Here is an 18713-nt window from a genome sequence, read left to right on the forward strand (position 1 = left end):
TATTTCTACCCTACTGAAGAGTAACTAAATGACTTGCAGAAACTAGGGAGCCATGAGAAGGATGAAAAGCATTTGCATCCATTCTCAAAGGCACCAAGTCCAAGTCAGTAATAGCATTGTGGTAGCCAGAGCAGTCACAAAGAAATCTTGTTAAAGCTAAAAACAGAGCCTCATTGCTCACCACAGCCTAATGAATGAGGCTGCCTTTCCTCTAATGCTCTACATTCCTAACTGAACTTTGATGATTCATTCAGCAAATACATATAATAAAAATTAAGGCATTGACTATGAAATAAAAATAAAGCTGTATAGGAGAATAGCAAGTTTTGGATAAGGGACTTATTTTATTAAGTGCCCAACAAAAAACTTTCTGAATGAGGGTATCTGAACAAGTGTGTGTGTGACTTTCATGAAGATTTGGGGTAAGAGTGTTCAAGGCAAAGAGAATAGAAAGCACAAAGACTTTTAGGTGGAAACAAAGTTGGAATTTTTGAGGTCCAGCAAGAAGGCCTGTGTGAAAATGTGCCCTGCGTGATAAAGGACAATATGAGGTTTGTGAACTCAACCATAACTCTGTAAAAAATTTTTCTTATTTATTGTGTCTAAGATTTACCATTTAGTGCACATTTCTTTTTCTATCTGAAGTCTCTACTGGAAGAAGTAAAAACAACTCTCTCAGAATTTCCATGTGGAAGTTCATTTAGGGAAAAAGGAGAAACCTTTCTTCATACAAAAAAAAATATTTCCATATATGGAGTTTCAAACCACATGAAGATGATAGAAACAATGGTGGTATCATAGAATAGCAGATCTCAAAATTGTAAGGTCCCTGCAGTCTACTTCCAGTTGGTACCCAAAATATAACTACTCACTGAACCCTATGATGATCATTGCCTTGACTAAATTAGTGCATACTGGTAAAAAATAAAAAGATAATTTTACTACCATTCAAAAAATTTCTATATGAATAAAACGGCATCATCAAAGTTATATATTCCATGTGTTTGGTATGCATTTGCATAATCTATGTGAAGGACTCATGGATGTTAACAGAAAAACATGTATATTTGCTTTTCTGTAATAAAAGCAAAATTGCAGTATACAGGAGAATGAAATTCAGAGAAAAGCTTAGTACATCAAGATTGAGCATTTAATGTGTACCATATACTAAATTAGTCAATCTGGCTACCACATTGATATGGCAGACATATAAACCAATAAACTAATATGAGACAGTGAAATATACGCTAAACCTGAACAGGTTCTTGCTGTGGAAGAAGACAGGAAAGAGCCCTTATTTTTCCTGAATGCAATGTTCATGTAGATATTGACATTGGAAGGATGCCATGAGATTATAGGCAGGAACCTTTTAGGTGGAGAAAGGTGGTAAAGGCATTTCTAGAGCCTAAGATCTTCAGAAACACAGTCACATGGTTCTGAGAAGAATTGCAATGGCAGCATTTTATGGGCTGATTGCATTTTATTGGGTTCTAAGAGGGATATCAATGGCAACTTTTTATGGGGTGCTGCGCCCCATGTTATACACATTTTATGGTAGTCCACCCAGCAAGCTTGCACAGTCAGGTTAACATCATTTTACAATGAGGAATTTGAAACTAAGAAAGAAGCAGCAACTTGTCCAAGGTCACCAGCTGGTGAGCAGCATTATGAGTCTTGCTTGAAAGTGAACTGTGTAGTCAGTGAATTCTAAGTATTTAAGAGGGGCAGATAGGAAAAGGCATGCGAGTGAGTGAGGAATCTAGTGAAAAATAAGGCTGAAAGTATATTTAAGTACAAATCCTTGGAGACCTTGAATGCTGGGGTGAAGTGTTTAATTGTTTTTCTGTAGGCAGTGAGGAATCATGGAATGATTTTAATGAGATGAGAGGCAGGTTCTAACCCATATTTAGATGCGTATGTTCAGTAGCAGTCTGAAAATTGCATACAAGATGACTTACTGATGACAAGACAAACATTTAGGAAGTTATTGAAATAATCCAAACAAAAAATGTTGGACTAAGATATGAGAGGAAAGATGTAAAAGAAGGAACAAATATAAGGAAGTTGGAAAGCTAGAATTTTAAAAATCTAATGAGTAAATGTGAATGGTAGTACAAATTTGTCAGGTGTAATCTGACAGGTAGAGCAGCTATAGCTGTCCAACACATTCCTTAGATTTTGATGATTTGCACATTATCAGAAAACCTTTCCACAGCCCCTGCTGATGGGGTACAGACTTGTTGTCTAGGATCCACCAATCACATGAATGCATTCAGATTTCTGTTACAAAATGAACATTGCAAGTAAGCAGCAGGGGAAGGTGATTCCTCCGTCAGATCTAGAATCTAAAGAATTGGCAGTGGAAGAGCTTTTGCCTTAGCATTTCAGGGGCTTAACTACACAACATTAGTGAGATTAACTGGATTCTGCACATCATCGATAGCATTACACCGGAGCAGACCCCAGGGTGGATGGGCACTGGCCCTCTTCCTGGCTGCAGGGCATCCAGGTCTGGTTCTCTAGATCTCTGAGTTCATTAATATCCTTTAATGCACCTCTTTACTGTTAAAGCTAACCAGTGTCAATTCTGTTGTTGGCTATAAGAACCCTTACTTCTTTAGGGGTAACAAAGGAGGAATCATTCCGAGAATATTCCACAGAGGTTCTAGCCTTTGCAATTGATAGGATGGCACTGCTGTTATCTAAAAAAGAGGATGTATTTATCCATTTAAATATATAACAGATATTTATTGGGAGGAATATGATGAGTTGAATTTTGCTTGTTTCCCCTCTGGAATGATTATGGAACATCAATACAGAGCTAATTAGAAATTCTGCCCTGAAGCTTCAGGGAGAGGTGAAGGCTAGAAATGCACATATAGTAATGAACAACAGTGACAAGACAAAAGCAGCACAAGTGGATAATCATGCTAAGGGAAAGAATGAAGATAGAAGAAAAAGACAAAAGAATCTTCTAGAGCAATGCTTTCTAGTAGAAATGTAAAATTATAAATATATGAAATTTTAAACTTTCTAGAAGCTGCAATACAAGGAGTAGAAACAGGTGAAATTAGTACTAATCATAAATTCTATTTAATGCAAATAACCAGTGTGTTATCATTTCAACATGTAATCAAAATAGAACATAATAAAGATGTGTCTTGCATTATCATTTTCATTTGAAGTCTTCAATGTGCTTACAGCACACTTCACTTCAGACTTGCCATGTTTCAAGTGCATAAGAGCCGCATGGCTCTTACCTGCTATTGATAATGGCAGGCCTTGAGGCAGAGAAAAAAGTTCAGGCTCGGGACTGAGAAGGAAGTATCAGAGGAGGAGAAAATCTGGGAATAAAGTATCACAAAATATAGGGAAAAGACTCCTTCAAGGAGTGCAAATGCTGCAGAGATGTCAATTTGAAAGAGAACTCTGCAGAGAATATTGGAATTGAGCATGAGAAAGCTATCAGAAACCTTTGTGGGAGGGAGGAGTGGCAGTAAGAATGAAGGGAAATAAGATATATGTTTTAGTGAAAAACAAGAAAGAGGCAAGGAAGGAAGGAAAATGAGCATTTTCTATGCTAGGCATTTTTTTGCATATGGTATATCATTTAATCATCAAAGGACCCTGTAATTATGGATGTGATTTTATTGATGAGGAAGCTAAAGCTCAGACAAGTTAAACATCTTCACCCTATGTCATGTGGCTAAGAATTTTGTGCAGGTGAGTTGGATGAAAGCAGTGTGTTGTAGGAAGTGGTAAGACAATAGAAATATTTTGAGGGTGGATCCAAGATTTGCTGATGGAATGGATGTGGTAATGAGTGAGAATGAAAGGAGTTAAGGGTGATTCTTTAAGATTAAGCAACAAAAAGATCAAATTACCAGTTTCTGAGTTGAAGAAAGATGGTGGAAGTAGCAAGTTTTAGACAGGGAGTCCAGGAATTCTTTGTGGGTTGTGTTAGACCTCTTCGTGAAAATGTGGAGCAAGTAGTTATACATATTATTAACATTAAATATGTGTACTAATGCCTTATAAACATTTTCTCTGGTTATTTAGTATTAAAGTGTCTGTTCTTTGGAAAGATATGATCTTATTCCTATTCTGTGATCATTTAATCATTATGATTTATTAATAAGACAAAGCTGTTACTCTAATAGTGTCAGAGTGATTAATAAATGTAATTGAAATAATGTAATACCTAAAACTGATTGTAAAACAATTGTCATGGAGAATAATGAAATAATTTTATATTAACCAGTCAGTGAGGAGAGAGGCTGGGAAAGAAAAGCTGGAAAATGCTACCTGTTGTTTTATTAGCTAGTTACTATTATTTTGCATATTTATTGGGTGTTATCAAAACTCCTTAATCTCCTGAATGTAACACCTGGTTCTCTACTTCATAGGTTAAATTTTTTAATCTCCCATGTATCTCTAGTTTTTCCACCCAAATCACATTGGTTCCACTTAAATTTGCTGAGCCTTGACTGAAAGACTTAGATCCGTGGCTCACTATTAACATATTTATTGGTGTCATGGAGAAGGCACAGAAAACTTTGAATTATGTTTCCTGATTACAAAATCAGAATTGTTTTTCTGTATCTTCACAACTCAGAAGAGACCATACCTCCACAAACTATGTAATTGTAAACTCTGTCATAGCAGTCCATTTATATAGCATTAGTTTATATGAATGTATAAAAAATATAGTGCATTTTAAGTTAAAAATAGAGAAAGAGAGATTCAGAGCCCAGGTGGTGATAATCCTATGTTCTTATGTGTGCTTTTTTCTTTCGAGTCATTTCTTGTTTACAAAAGAAAATAAAAAGTTAACGTCACCTCATTGTGTCTTTCCAGAGAAGAGAGTGAAAGTGTGCTGACACTGAAAGGGTTAACCCCAACAGGCATGCTCCCCAGTGGTGTACTTTCCGGAGGGAAGCAAACCCTGCAAAGCGGTAAGCAGCCCCACGGGCATGGCTGAATGCCCACAGCACATTGGTCAGCTGGGTTACTAGAACCCTGGTTTGTTCATTCATTTGGCTCGGTCTTGGTCTTCGGTTCTTCCCAGCTGGAAGAGGGGCTGAAACCCCACATTGGTTTAACCAGTCATGTCCAACCAAATAGTTCCCTCACTCTGTACCCCACCACTCCTCTCCTCTCCCTATGTATGTGTTAATGAACATATTCAGGCCTAGCTATAACAAAGCTCATTTAGGTCATCTACACACACACAGTAAGTAGGATTGACCACTTTGAGCCAACAGGTTATTAAAAATAACTTTCAATTACTTTTTTTCTAAATTTTCTGGTAATCTATTTAATTGATAAAACATATATACACACACGTGCTCCCAAATATACATCCAGAAGTCTAGATTTTAGTGTACAAAGGAAGAAGAATATAAAAAGTGTGATTTCAGTATTCACTTGAATAGAAATGGGAAGCCATATGTCTTTTCTCTGATTTATCAATCCAAAACACAGGAGACTGATAGAACCACATTTTACTTTTGAAAAAGGATAACATTTCCTTTTGCCTTAAAATGTGTGGCTTTTGAGACCAGTGCTGTTCAATAGAACTTTTTTGTGATGGTGGAAATTTGTCTGTGTTGTAGGCATTGGCAACATCTGGCTATTGAGCACTTAAAATACAGTTAGGACTAAGAAACTGAATTTTTTTCTTTAATTAAATTTTCATTAATTTAAATAGTCACATCTGACTAGTGACTACCATATTGGACAGCACAGTTTTATACTTTCTCTGTTTTGATATTTAATAATATCATTAATTACAGCCCCCTTTTAACAGTACTTTATGAAAATTTCGTTATTTGACTTTAAAATAATCTCTACAAAAATGCTCTATAACATTTTCAAAGCAATCTCAACCTCTTGCTTATTTTCTTATATCTTTCCCTGAAACTTACTATTATCATTATTCTGATTAGTAGCTGTATTTTCTTTTCTCTCCCTGTCACTCAGTCTAGAAGATTCAAGTGTCCTTTATGGTTACATTATTTAGACACTCCTCTTCTACATAGAGTGTCACTCAACTTCATGCATCTAGTACTGCTAAATGATCAAACTTAGCAGCAGCAGTGTAATTTTCCTCATATTCATATAAATTTATCCCAAAATCAATGTCTTTGAGTTTCCACAGAAGTTTAAAAATCAATGTAGGGAAATACCTGGTTTTAATGGTGTTAATTCTCCTTTAATTTATACCTGAAAATTATTTTAATTACTTTAAAAATACAAAACTTTTCCCACCAAAGTGAACTTCCTCATTCAAATATTACGTTAATGGATCATTTCTATATACAAAATAGATACCTAATTTACTGAAATCGGCATAGTTTCTGATAAACACATTTAAGGTATACCAAGTGCATTATCAAAAACTATGGGTCACATCTGCCTTAGAAGGATACATTTAACAGGGGACAGTACATATTTCTAATATACCAGTGCTGGCATGGTTCCAGATTTTTTGCTTTACTTTTAAACTTAAGTTACTTAGAGTTATTACAATTCTTTGTTTCATTTCCAGATTTTCACCTGTTTTTCATTTAGGTATTTTTTTTCAGTTCCTTTTTCTTTTACTTTAATTTATTTTAAATCCATTGGTTTGCCTTATTTTATGTTGAACTGACACACCCACTAACACATATAAACAATGTATGTGTTGGAGCTCTATTAGACTTAGAATTTGAAAACTTAGTATAGTATATATTTTAAGCCACACACATTACTACAACTTCAAAATTCATTTTCTGACACCTTTCAATTTCTGAAAAAGGGGAAACTACTGAAAGCTTTGCTATTTAGCTCTTTTTCATGGAGGTAACCATTCTACATTTCTATCATAATGCATCCAGAATGCAGTGTAAGTAAATTACAGTGTGCATTTGGCAGTTTCTCTAGCTTTAAAATCTTAACTTGGTAGAAAAATGCAAATTAAAGTCAAGGGTTAGAATTTTAATATTAAACAATTTGGAGTTACAGAAAAGTTTTCACTTTTAGAATCTAATTGGGGACATATCAACTAATCTTAATAACATAGAAAAATTCATATATATGTATAGAGTATAAACCCTAAACTTATAAAAATTGCTGACAAAGCAATGGCTTCTAAAGTTCTGCCTCTGAAAGATGCTGAGTTTCCAGTATTTAGGCTGCCTATTCTTTAAAATGCTGATAGAATTATTGCTGCTTCTGGCACATTACCACTTGATTTGTAACATTTCAAGAATTTCTTTTCCGAAAATGATATTCCTATAAAGAAAAGAAAACTGATTTTAAATCCTTTGCCTGGCAAAATGAAGTCCAGACCAAATTATTCCCTTCCTTTACCCTTTCTCTCTCCTCCAACCCTCAGTCAAACCATGCTTAGTCTTTCTCTTTAAAGAGAATCACATGCATTAGCCACCCAGACATGCTGATTTTATTCTTCCTCTAAATTTGCACCCTCTTGCTTTTCTATTGCATTAAGAAATAGTGCTATTTAATATTAAATAGAGTGAATTCTATTCTGCTGACATTATGGCACTGTTTCAAATTTTGCCATTCTGCTTAGAATTTTTAATCTTTAAATCACCAAGCATAGCAGTGGTAATATAGTAGTAGGTTTATACTACACTTTGTGAGTCAAATGCACATTTTAGACTGATCTGGTTGGTCCTTCATCAGTTCAGTCTAAGTAAAGGAAAACTCTCCTAAATGTTTTTCAAAAGATTTAATCGTTTTGTCATCATTTATATAGTGAACAAAATCAAACTAAAGCGATTCATTCAGATAGGCATATTTTAACTCATAAACTTTTTTCTTTCTTTCTTTCTTTTTTGCTGTTTTTTCCTTTTTTGCATTTATTTTGTTGTCTATGCCAGAATCCAGCACTTACAGAACATTAGTTCTCTTAGCTCCTTTGATCGTCACTGATTTGTTCTTAGAATTAAAAATCCTCTGCTCATTTTTCTCATTCATTTTGCACCCCCTTTCTTCTCTTCAGCTACTGTTGAGGCTATTGAGGCTGATGAAGGTAAATTGGCCAGTCCCCTTTCTGTTGTACCTGCAACAGATAAGGGCTCTGCTGGGTGTATTCATTTTTTTGCTGTAGCTTGTACAGAGTGTGTGGGTGTTGGGCTAACAGTGTGGCTCAGTATTAACCAAAATGTTCTTGCTTTAAAGGGGAAAATGTCCTTCTATGGTTTGTTTGTTTGTTTTTTATTTCCCTTAAAGCTATGTTTGACTTTGTATACAATGAACCTAGTATAATCTCAGAAAACAAAAGGATCATATATCTTGAATGATGTGGGGTGGGGTTATGGCAGCTTTTTTGACAAATAATACACAAAACAATATTCTTTGAGCTGAACCATGTCCCTCCCTCAAATCACTTTTAGTAAGCATTGAAAAAGAGGGACTAAAAATAGCTTTATTAATTCTAGTCTTCAGAAGTTTCTGGCAAAAAAAAAAAAAGGTTCATTTGAATAGTGCTTTGTTGTAGTTCACCATTAATTCATGTCTCTAAAAAATATTCTAACATGAGACAGCTCATATGAGATAAACAGTTCTGCTAGTCTTATCAAATTTTGACTTACTGGTATTTATAGAACAATGAGAGCCAGCAAAATATTGTAAAGGGTTCAAAAATATCTAGTGGCTGTAGAAGTGACCAGTGACAAGAATAGTGAATATGAAGTTGTCAATTGATGAATGTTTACTGAGTGCCTGCTTTGGGCCAGGCATTGTACTGGATACTCAGGGGAAATCAAGACATGTACGTCACCGACTGTGTCCGAGCGCTGCTCCAGGACAGTAGAGTTGGCCCTTTGCCAATTCCTTTTTAATTGATCGCTTTTTAATTATATGGCTATGAGAGAACTGTGTATCAAAATAGTCTATAATATTATACATACCATATCCTCTGCAACTTTTAAGAAGAATAATTTGAAGTTCCCCTTTAAAACAAAATTCTTCAGTTGTATTTTGTTCTTGCAAGATAACTTTATTTTTTCTCAAAATTGTGTACATCTGGTCCCTTGGTGTGATGTAAAAAGTGCCACTTTAGACTTTTCCAATTTGTAAATGATTTGGATATGGTAGGGGAAATAACAGCACTGTAAGAGAAAATACAACTGCTTCCTAAATAGCAGTAAGTAAACTGCTATTTATGTGGGAATTCTCTATTCCTCTTGGCAAATTCTAATCTGCAGTGTGCATTCTTGTTGACAGTTTGGCTGTTTTCTGTGGTTTCTGTGACTCTGTGTTGTGTTAAGTATACTACCAATGTAAATTGCTAATACTCATTGTCTGACCAGCAACTACAGCAGAGCACATTCTTCCATTCCAGGGAAGACAAAAATGATTGGAAATGGAGCCCCATTCTGGAAACATCCATTGTTCTAGCTGGACTTTTAACTTTTATGCCCTTACCCTTTTGGCTTTTAATGCCTAAAGAGTCTACTTTTACCATTTAAATTGGTAAAAAATGCTTCATAAATTCTAATGATTATGAAAGTTCTGTTGATTAAGTTTGATAAAATGATATTCACAGTAGTTTATATAAAGAGTAGAGTTCCACGTCATACCTTTATTTTGTCCCTCAAAATAATTGATTTAGTTTTCAGGGTGGGTGCTCATTAGATAACTATTATTTTTCAATTTACTGCTAAATTAGAGAAGAATTAAGAAGCTTTGCTTTGGGCCTTGGTCTTTCCCCATTCGCTATCTTCTTCCTCTCACAGTTGACTAATCACCATTATGCTCACATTTAAAATACAGAAGGGGAATAAGCTATTTCTCATAGTTTCATGAGTTTTGAAACAATTATGTATAACTTTTAAGAATCTCATCCATGCTAATGAAGGCATTGAACATTTGTATAGGAGTAGCTGCAGAGTTTCAGCTTGAAACTATTTTCCTTTTTTCCCCAAATGAGGTAGGGAGCATAAAGGTACTGTAAAATTGTCCTGATCAGCCATAGAGATGCAGCCCAGTTTCACTTTGGTGATTGGCTCTTAAATATCAGGCTTACACTTCACAGGGAGTAAACCAAACTGATGTCATTGGTTCCACATGTATGTATTTTATTTTCAGCTCATTAGTTGGTGCACAATACACTTAAGGGTTACTGAAAAAAAAATCAAATGCATTACTCACACTTTGAGAATACCACATTTTGGTTGAATAGGGTCAAAACCATTCCAATTTGTTTTTGCTGAAAATTATGAAAGACATCTTCTTTTTATTCTTTGACTACACCTTACTTATACATTGATCTATTAAGAATTATAGTTTTTCTTTGATTTAGGCAGTAATGGATACCAGATGAACATCAGTTTGACCTGTTCATCGCTGAAGGACAAACAAAGCTTTTCTTCTTAGTGATCTAATCTTGATTTTTCTGAGTTTTTCTTATCTTGTCACCCACTCGACATGCTTCCAAAGTTGAGTGGGAAAACATGAGTTTATAATTTAATTTTTTTTCATGCCACTACTGAGTTGGTGTTTGATGAGGAACTCTTTTTCAGGATTCTGACATGGCATGGAAATGCCCCTTGTTAATTCCACTTATAGCTCCCTGTAGCTTCTGCTCTAAGCTTTTAACGAGACATATAGGTATAGCAGACCCAATAACTCCTCTGAACTTGCTGTGACTTGCACAGTAATGTACCATTAGTAGTGATCTGTTCCATCTACCAAGAGTAGTCACACTAATGATGTGGGTAGCCAATGCTGGGCCCAGAGACCTATAGCAACTTTCGCTTTATGTACCCACTTCGGATTTCTTTGAACGGTCTTTCATGAGGACAAGAGAAATGGTTACATCTTAATAACTTCAAGAGGACATTTTGGTTGGCAAGAGACATTGGCTGTTTTCAAACCTTTTGGTTATCTACGAGTATGGTAAGGAGTCTGTTGTGTTGTGTTCAGGTCCCGTCACTTTGTTCTCCACTAAAGGATCCCCTCTCTCACTGCGAAATCTCTAACATCACCTGATGAAACAACTGTATTTTCTGTTTTCCTCTGACTAACCATATTTTTCTTTCTTAATGGTTTTCTGTTTAGCTATCAAAGGATTTTCACCACAACATAAGATCACTAGCTTCGAGGAGGCCAAGGGCTTAGACCGAATTAACGAGAGGATGCCGCCTCGCAGAGACGCGATGCCCTCTGATGCCAACCTTAACTCCATCAACAAGGCTCTCGCCTCAGAGACTAACGGCACGGACAGCAATGGCAGTAATAGCAGCAATATCCAGTGACCACTTCCTGTTCACGTTGTTCTTTGTTTTTTGTTTTTTGTTTTTGTTTTTGTTTTTGTTTTTGAGCTGCAGGGCATGATGGGGATTGCTGCATATCAACAGTTGGATATTCTTGCCTCTAATGGTAGCTTATTTGCTCTGGGGGCCAGGATTAGGATTCAGTTTACACTATCGTTAAAAAAGAGGGAGAGAGATAATAAACTATATTTTGGTGAGGGGGCTATTAAACACCTCCTTTGGGTATGCCTTTTAAAAATGCTTATAAAGGAAAAAAAATTTTAAAAAGAAAGCTAATGCTAGTATATACTGCAATGTTAGGGGAATGAATGTTTTCCTACTGCATTGGGGACTTCTAGATAGGTTATTGAAAGGCCTTTTATTATGTTACTGGACATGAAAATTTTGTCTAATTTCTTACTCTATTGTACGTTTACAGTCGCAGCACTAAAAATGGATGACATCAAACATTTTTAACAAAATGATGTACAAACTAAATAAGGACTATTTATTGATAATGTTTTGCTACTCTTGTCAGACAATGGCTATAAACTGAATTAGGCAGTCTTAAAAAAAATAGAAAAAGAAAAAAAAAAGGAACGTTGCAAATTTGTTAAAATGCCAAAAAGGACAGGTTAATTTTGTACAGATTATGCTTACCTCAGGTTTCTTTAGTGTGCTTGAATGCCCTTCTTTCCATATAAGAGTTATCTTATTAATTTGGCAATGAATATCTTTTCTTTTCTTTAAGTTAAAAAAAAAAACTGGAATAACTACATCTATCTTTTTTTTTTTTTGCTGTTCATATTTAGGGGTTTTTGTTGATAAATCAAGTCTTGGTTGTGGCTTGCTGAATCAAATATTTATGAGTGGTGCATTTTTAAGTATAGTGAACAAGACACCATATTAAGTACAGTGATAAAGCATCTACATTCTGTAAAAAAAAAAAAATCTGCCTATGCATGTTTTTTAAGAAAAAAAAAATGGCTGTATCGGCCTGTATGGGACTGTAATGCGCTTAGTGGTCTGACATATACTGGAAATGTATGTATACTGGCGTACTTTATATTCTCTTAAATGCTTAATGCCTTTGAAATTTTGTAATCAAAAAAAAAAAGCTTTGAAAACAATCTAAAGGGGAGAGTATTCTTAAAAGTTTTTAACATAAGCTTGTCAGTGCACATATAGACGGTTAGCATGTTTAGCAAACCTTGTGAAATTTAAATAAGTTTGTAGTTACATGTGAAACTCTAAATGCATGGTAACTGTTATGTCATAATGGTTTAGTTATTTTGTTCTGTTCTATCATGTGCCACAAAATATGTACTTTTTCACTTTTTTCCCTTTGTATATCAGTTACGGGTTACAACTGGTTCATTCTGAAAACAACCACAACAAAAGTCCATTCATATTTTTTAACAATTGTATAAGTGCCCAAGTAATTCACTACAGCCTAAAGCCTTGCCTTTGTAATTTGACTTTTGAGATGTTGGCAATTAAAGCATGCACTTGTAACAATGAAAAAGAAAAAGCATTTTATATTGCTACTCAATAAAATGTGCATGAACTTAAAGAACTCTCATCCTTTCACTGAGTCTGCTGAAGGGATTTATGTGCACAGCCACCATGGTGTCTTCTCGGTGCTAGGCCCCCCACCACACATCACAGATTTATTTTAACAGGCTTCTTTCTTAGGGCCTCGTTACCTAAGGTGTGGTGCCTACTTCCAGTATAAGAATCTTGGTGGATCTGTGTCTCAAATCAGACAAGAAAAATCTGTTTAAACGCAAATGCCATCTTCTGGCTCCCAGCAATGTGGGAGACAGTTGTGAAACCAGAGCATTCCTTTTCATCAGAAAAAAAAAAACAATCAATTTGTTATCAGGTTGTTTCAGTTGTATTGGATGCCCTATCTGCTAAAGCAAAAAGAACTAATCTACTAAGTGCATTTTCATCACAGAAGGAAGTTGCATTTGTATTGGTATAAAATTTGTATACTGGCGCTTCAGCTAATATCTAATCACCTGAAGATTTAAGATACACCCAATTTCAGTTTGTTTCTAACATTGTTCATTTTTAGTGCACTTTGTTTTATGTAATAAAGTATGCCTGTTATATTAAATAATAAGAATATTAGTGATATAGTGTACCAAAACAAAGATGTTCCAGATATATTCTCTGACAAAGACTACCCCCAGTTTATTTTAATGAATCGAAACATTTTTTCCTGTGGATATTTTTCCATCCTAAAAAATGACAACCAAGGAAAATGTTAGATGCAACTTATTAGAGTGATTTGAAAGCAATGATAATTCTGGTATCAAGTATTTATTTTCTTTCTTAAAACTACAGAGAAAATATCCTGACAAAAAAAAAATGCATCTTTTTGGATTCTTTTCTTTTACAAATTGTGCTGAGGCAACTATGGCATAGAAATAAACATTTGACATTAAAATAAGCAGTGGATGTGAGTATTGCTTGGTCTTTCTGGTCAGTAGTTAGAAAAGTAATGCTGTATATTTTGCATATTAACTTGGTCTATAATTTGTATAAAACTAAAGTTATTTCTCCAAAAGAAGAATAACAATGCCAGGTCATTGTTTGGGAGAAACTGTTGAATTCTTAAGTTGCTTACGCTATTGAACCTTCAGCTATACACACGTACTGTTCTAGTTTGTTAGCTGCCAGAATGCAATATATCAGAAATGGAATGGCTTTTCAAAAGGGGAATTTAATAAGTTGCTAGTTTACAGTTCTAAGGCTGAGAAAATATCCCAGTTAAAACAAGTCTATAGAAATGTCCAATCTAAAGTATCCAGGAAAGATACCTTGGTTCAAGAAGGCCAATGAAGTTCAAGGTTTCTCTTTCAAGTGAGAAGGCACATGGTGAAGGGTCAGGGTTTCTCTCTCGGCTGGAAGGGCACATGACGAACACTGTGTCATCTGCTAGCTTTCTCTCCTGGCTTCCTTTCATGAAGCTCCCCGGGAGACATTTTCCTTCTTCATTTCCAGAGGTCACTGACTTGTGGACTCTCTGCTTCTCATGGCTATGCAGTTCTGCTCTGCTCTCTCTGAATCTCCTTCATTCTCCAAAATGTTTCCTCTTTTATAGGACTCCGGAAACTAATCAAGACCCACCCAAATGGGTGGAAACACATCTCCCCTACTCCAGCTCAACAACCACTCTTGATTGGGTTACATCTCCAGGGAGATAATCTAATTACAGATTCAAACATGCAGTATTGAATAGGGATTATTCTCTCTTTACAAAATGGGATTTTGATTAAAACATGGCTTTTCTAGGGTGCATACATCATTTCAAACCAGCACATGTACGCATACACACACAAACACAATTTAACCTCCTGTCCCTCCCTCTCACCCCCACCCCCTCCCAGGTGGACTTACCTCTCCTGGAGCTCAAGTTCAGCACTGAATTTCATTCTAACTTTTCACATATTAAGAGCTATGCCTGACTGACACTACGTTGGCAATTTTCCTTGCCTAAAACATCCATAAAAAAAATCTTATACTCCTTTTTAATGTTGTTGGTAGAAAAGAAAGAAATCTTCAGAGACCTCTTGTGATATGATGAGGGATCAAAGTGAGGTGGCAGTGGGAGGAGGCTCTCTCCTGTCTACAATGGCATGACTGAGGGGACTGTGTCAAAACAGCATCAATCCAGAAAGTGTAATAGTGATTTTTAAGCCACCAGAATGATCTTATCCTGTAGCATTTCCTTCCTACTCTGCCATGTCCATGTGAAATAAGTTTTGCTACACATCGTTTTTCTGTTGAGACCCCAGGGCCCCACATGAAGTCAGGTCTGCAGGAGGGACAGTGGAAATGGCCTTACTTAAACATCTCATATTTTAACTTGGCTATTTCATGTCTCACACTCACCGTGTCCCTCATGTCATAGTCACTAAGAAGAGAGTACCTTTCAGTTTGCCCTGCCTGAGTACCTACACAGGAAGCCCCTTGGGTTAGACAAACCTGAGATCGCCAAAACCAAAGACACTTCCTCTTCTCACATCATGTGGACGTCCGCTTAATTCATTCCACAGTGAGCCTCTCTGCTATGTTCCTCTCACTCTACTAGGTTCTTATTTTTCCACAAAAATGTCTGGCAGTCTTTGACAGCATATCAGTTTTCCTTATAATCTTAAATGTCAGCATTCTACCAACACCATTTTCACTCAGTGAGTCAATGTCTGGCTACACACTAAGCTGTTTTCTAATGCCATTTTCACTCTGTTTCATGGATATTCCTTTCATATATATTTTGAGGTAATGTTAACCAAAAAAGTCCCTGCTTTAAGCCCTTTCATGATAAATTAATCTTTTAAAAAAATCTAAACACATATGTGGTAATGGGAGGTACAAAGTAGCAATATAAGTATTGCACCTATTTCTGGTGATGACATTTTCAAGAGACGACATTGACAAATTGGAATGCATCCAGGAGAATGGATTGCCAGCAGGGGAAGTCTTTTTTAAGGAAGGATTGAAGAAACTTGAGAAGAGGTGAACAAAAAGGATGTGACAGCTATAAGATTGAGTAAGTCGCTCCAAAAGACCTCGCTTAAGTCAGGAAGGTGCCTGCTTAACATAAAGTAGAAGTTACTAATGAAGGAGGCTGCTTAATCAGAGTGTGAGAAGGCAGATCTTCCCCTTCACTTAGGTGCTTAAATCTAGGCCCATTCCATTAGTGTGACAAACATCCCCTGGGCAAAGCTTCATGGAAGATGCTGTTCTAGACGTAACATAAGGAACTCTTCCAGGATGGAGATTGAGCTAGATAGTATCTAAATTTCACTTCAACAGTAAGATTCTTAATATTCATTCAGTGATTCAGTTTTTTGGGTGCCTAGAACTTTAATTTGCAAATGGTTTCCTAGCACCCCACATCAAATATGATCATGGACCTGAGCTTTCTGAACAAACTAAAACAGTCCATTTTATCGACTTTGCACACAAAGCTTGAGAATGACTATTACAGAGTTTTAGTTCCAGCCCTGGGGCATTCTTGCCAAGTTATGTTTTCAATTCATTTTAAACCAATGGAATATTTAAATTTCTACTCAATGACTCTATGCTGTCTATATGATTAAGTTCAACTTCAGGTGGCATATTAAGGCCTTCCATGATTTGGGAATTGCCAGTCTTATCTACCCCCACTCTTCCCAACTTACCCTGAGCTTCAGCCATTCCAGATTTGTTACAGAGCTCGGAAAACACCAGGCTTTTCTCAATCAAAAATTTAACTGAAAATATTATTTATAATAGCAGTAAAATAAAATGCTGAAGGGTAAATCTGACAAATGTTTTTACTCATGCATCTTCTATATGAAATGAACTCTTTTGTAGATGCCAAATTTTCCTTAAATACTCAAATGAGGTGTTTCCTCCTCTCTAAGAATGTAGAATCCTCTGCTACCTCTATTTTAGCACTTAATATAGTATATGTTGCTGATTATTGTCATTCTCCAGACTAAAATGGGACTCGTTACTTATCTTTGTATTGTTAGTATGTCAGTGCCTGACAAATGTTTCTTGGAAGAAAGAGGGAGCTGGAATGTTTTTAAACATGGCCTCAGAGTCAAAATGGCAAACCTTTATTGAAGAACAGTTAAAACACTTAAACCCAGTTTAGTGTTTTCCACTCTTCCTCTTAAGAATCTTCTGGAGCCTGGAGGTCTGGAGCAAAGCCAACATTTTACTATGCATCCACCATAATTCTTATGATCAGTCATGTTTGGAAGAATTCTGCCATAGTTTATTTCTATAGCAAATTCAGTTCTTTATTTTCAATTTGTCAGATGTTTCTAGCATGTACAAAGATTTTGCTGCTCACCATTGCTGTGCCACAGAACTATGCATAATTGATTTAATCTTTATTTACAGTTGTTTAATGAATATGAATTCAGATAAAACTATGGAAATTATTTAAGTATTAAAAACTTAACATTCACAACCTTACAGGTAATGGGGAAGAATCAATGGCCCTTAGACTCAACCCAAGAAAAGGGAATTAGGTCAGTGAGATACCTGAACACTCTTCTGGAAAGAATCAATGAAAAATCCTCGTGTCTCAAAAAAACTGAATTGCTATCATACTGAAAAGCTTGCATCTTTATATTGAAAAAAATTGCTGCTTTCACATTGCCCCTTGCACCAAAACAATCTCACTCACTATCACTACCAGCTTGCCATAATTCATTCAACGGAACATAGTTTGAATGTATATTCGACATCATTTCACTTCAAGGATCTCATAATGTGCCTAAAGTTTTACCATGGTCAAGTCATTCCTTTGGGTTTGAAAGCCCTTTCTCCAAAAGTCCTTTGTTAAAATGTACACATTAAAGAAATAAATCAATTCCTTTCTTTAATTAATTTATCAAAGTTGTGACAGGACTGGTCAAAGGCTAATGAAGATGGGTGTGTTATATAGAGAGGAAGGTCATACTTGGGGAAACACTTGGGGAGAACAGGACAGAGCGTTGATGCTTAGAGGAAAAGATTACCATCTGATCAACTAAGAGCATTCATTGTGTAGCTCTATGCATGTGTCCATGCAGAGAGGAGAACGTAATGCAATTCGAGACACAACCTCAGATCTCTCACAGTATATAATAGCAATAAGATCAATCAGTTATAAGCCGCATATGATCCTTTCTGTATAATGCAGTCTATGTGAATTCTGATAGAGTTAGACCTGGATTGGAATTCGCATAGCTCTGCTACTTACTGGATGTCTGTGTGACCTTGGGAAGCTTACTAAGCTTCTTTAAACTTCATTTTTCCCTTGATGAAATGACGATAATATTAGTAATTCATAAGTCTATTGTGAGAATTGAAAAGGAAAAGGCCACTCTATCTGTAAGAAAAAGAGGACCAAAGGAGAAGTTCCAGAAAAATGGTGATTTGTCAACACTTTGGTTAAAGCGTAGGATGAGATTGGGACCAAATAAGTTATTTGTATCAGAAAGTCTTTCAACTGCAAGTAACCAAATACCTGATTAACAGTGCTAAAACCATAAAAGTGTTCATAATTACTTGCTGAGAACATCTAGTGATTCAGTGACTCTCATACTATTTTGTGTGTTGGCTTCTGTCCCCAAGGTTGCAAAAGACTAACAACACCTGGCATTCCTTTCTCCTACAGCAGTGACTTACTGCAGGAAAACACAGCACAGCATCATCTAACTTACTGAAAAATAACCTAGAAATAAAGCAAAGCTGAATTTATGGCTTGCTTCAGTAATCTAATCATGACCTTGGCAGTCATAATAGCATCTAAAGTGAGGAAGGAAAAGTAGAATGTTTATGAGGGTTTTTGGTTGGGAATATCTTTCTGTGCATGAGCCTAAGGATTGGAGACCTAAGGAACATAATAGTTTAAGACCAGTAGAAACAGCAAGGAGAGAGTTACTAAGTGGATTT

At 35.9% G+C, this 18713-nt stretch overlaps 1 protein-coding gene across 7 annotated transcripts in view; it reads left to right on the plus strand.

Moving 5' to 3' along the window:
• The window catches only part of PPP3CA (protein phosphatase 3 catalytic subunit alpha), a 350999-nt gene extending 337277 nt beyond the window's left edge, over positions 1-13722 (plus strand). For 6 of the 7 annotated variants that reach the window (XM_077142684.1, XM_077142686.1, XM_077142688.1 and 3 more), the window contains 3 exons: positions 4858-4955; positions 8009-8038; positions 11071-13722. In XM_077142684.1, the coding sequence (XP_076998799.1) occupies positions 4858-4955; positions 8009-8038; positions 11071-11267 (325 nt within the window). In that variant the 3' untranslated portion in view covers positions 11268-13722. The remainder of the gene's footprint in view (positions 1-4857; positions 4956-8008; positions 8039-11070) is intronic. The other variant, XM_077142685.1, reaches the window with a different exon arrangement.
• The last annotated feature ends 4991 nt before the right edge of the window (positions 13723-18713 follow it).

This window comes from Tamandua tetradactyla, chromosome 24 (genome assembly GCF_023851605.1).
Source record: "Tamandua tetradactyla isolate mTamTet1 chromosome 24, mTamTet1.pri, whole genome shotgun sequence".
Taxonomy (NCBI): Eukaryota; Metazoa; Chordata; class Mammalia; order Pilosa; family Myrmecophagidae; genus Tamandua; species Tamandua tetradactyla.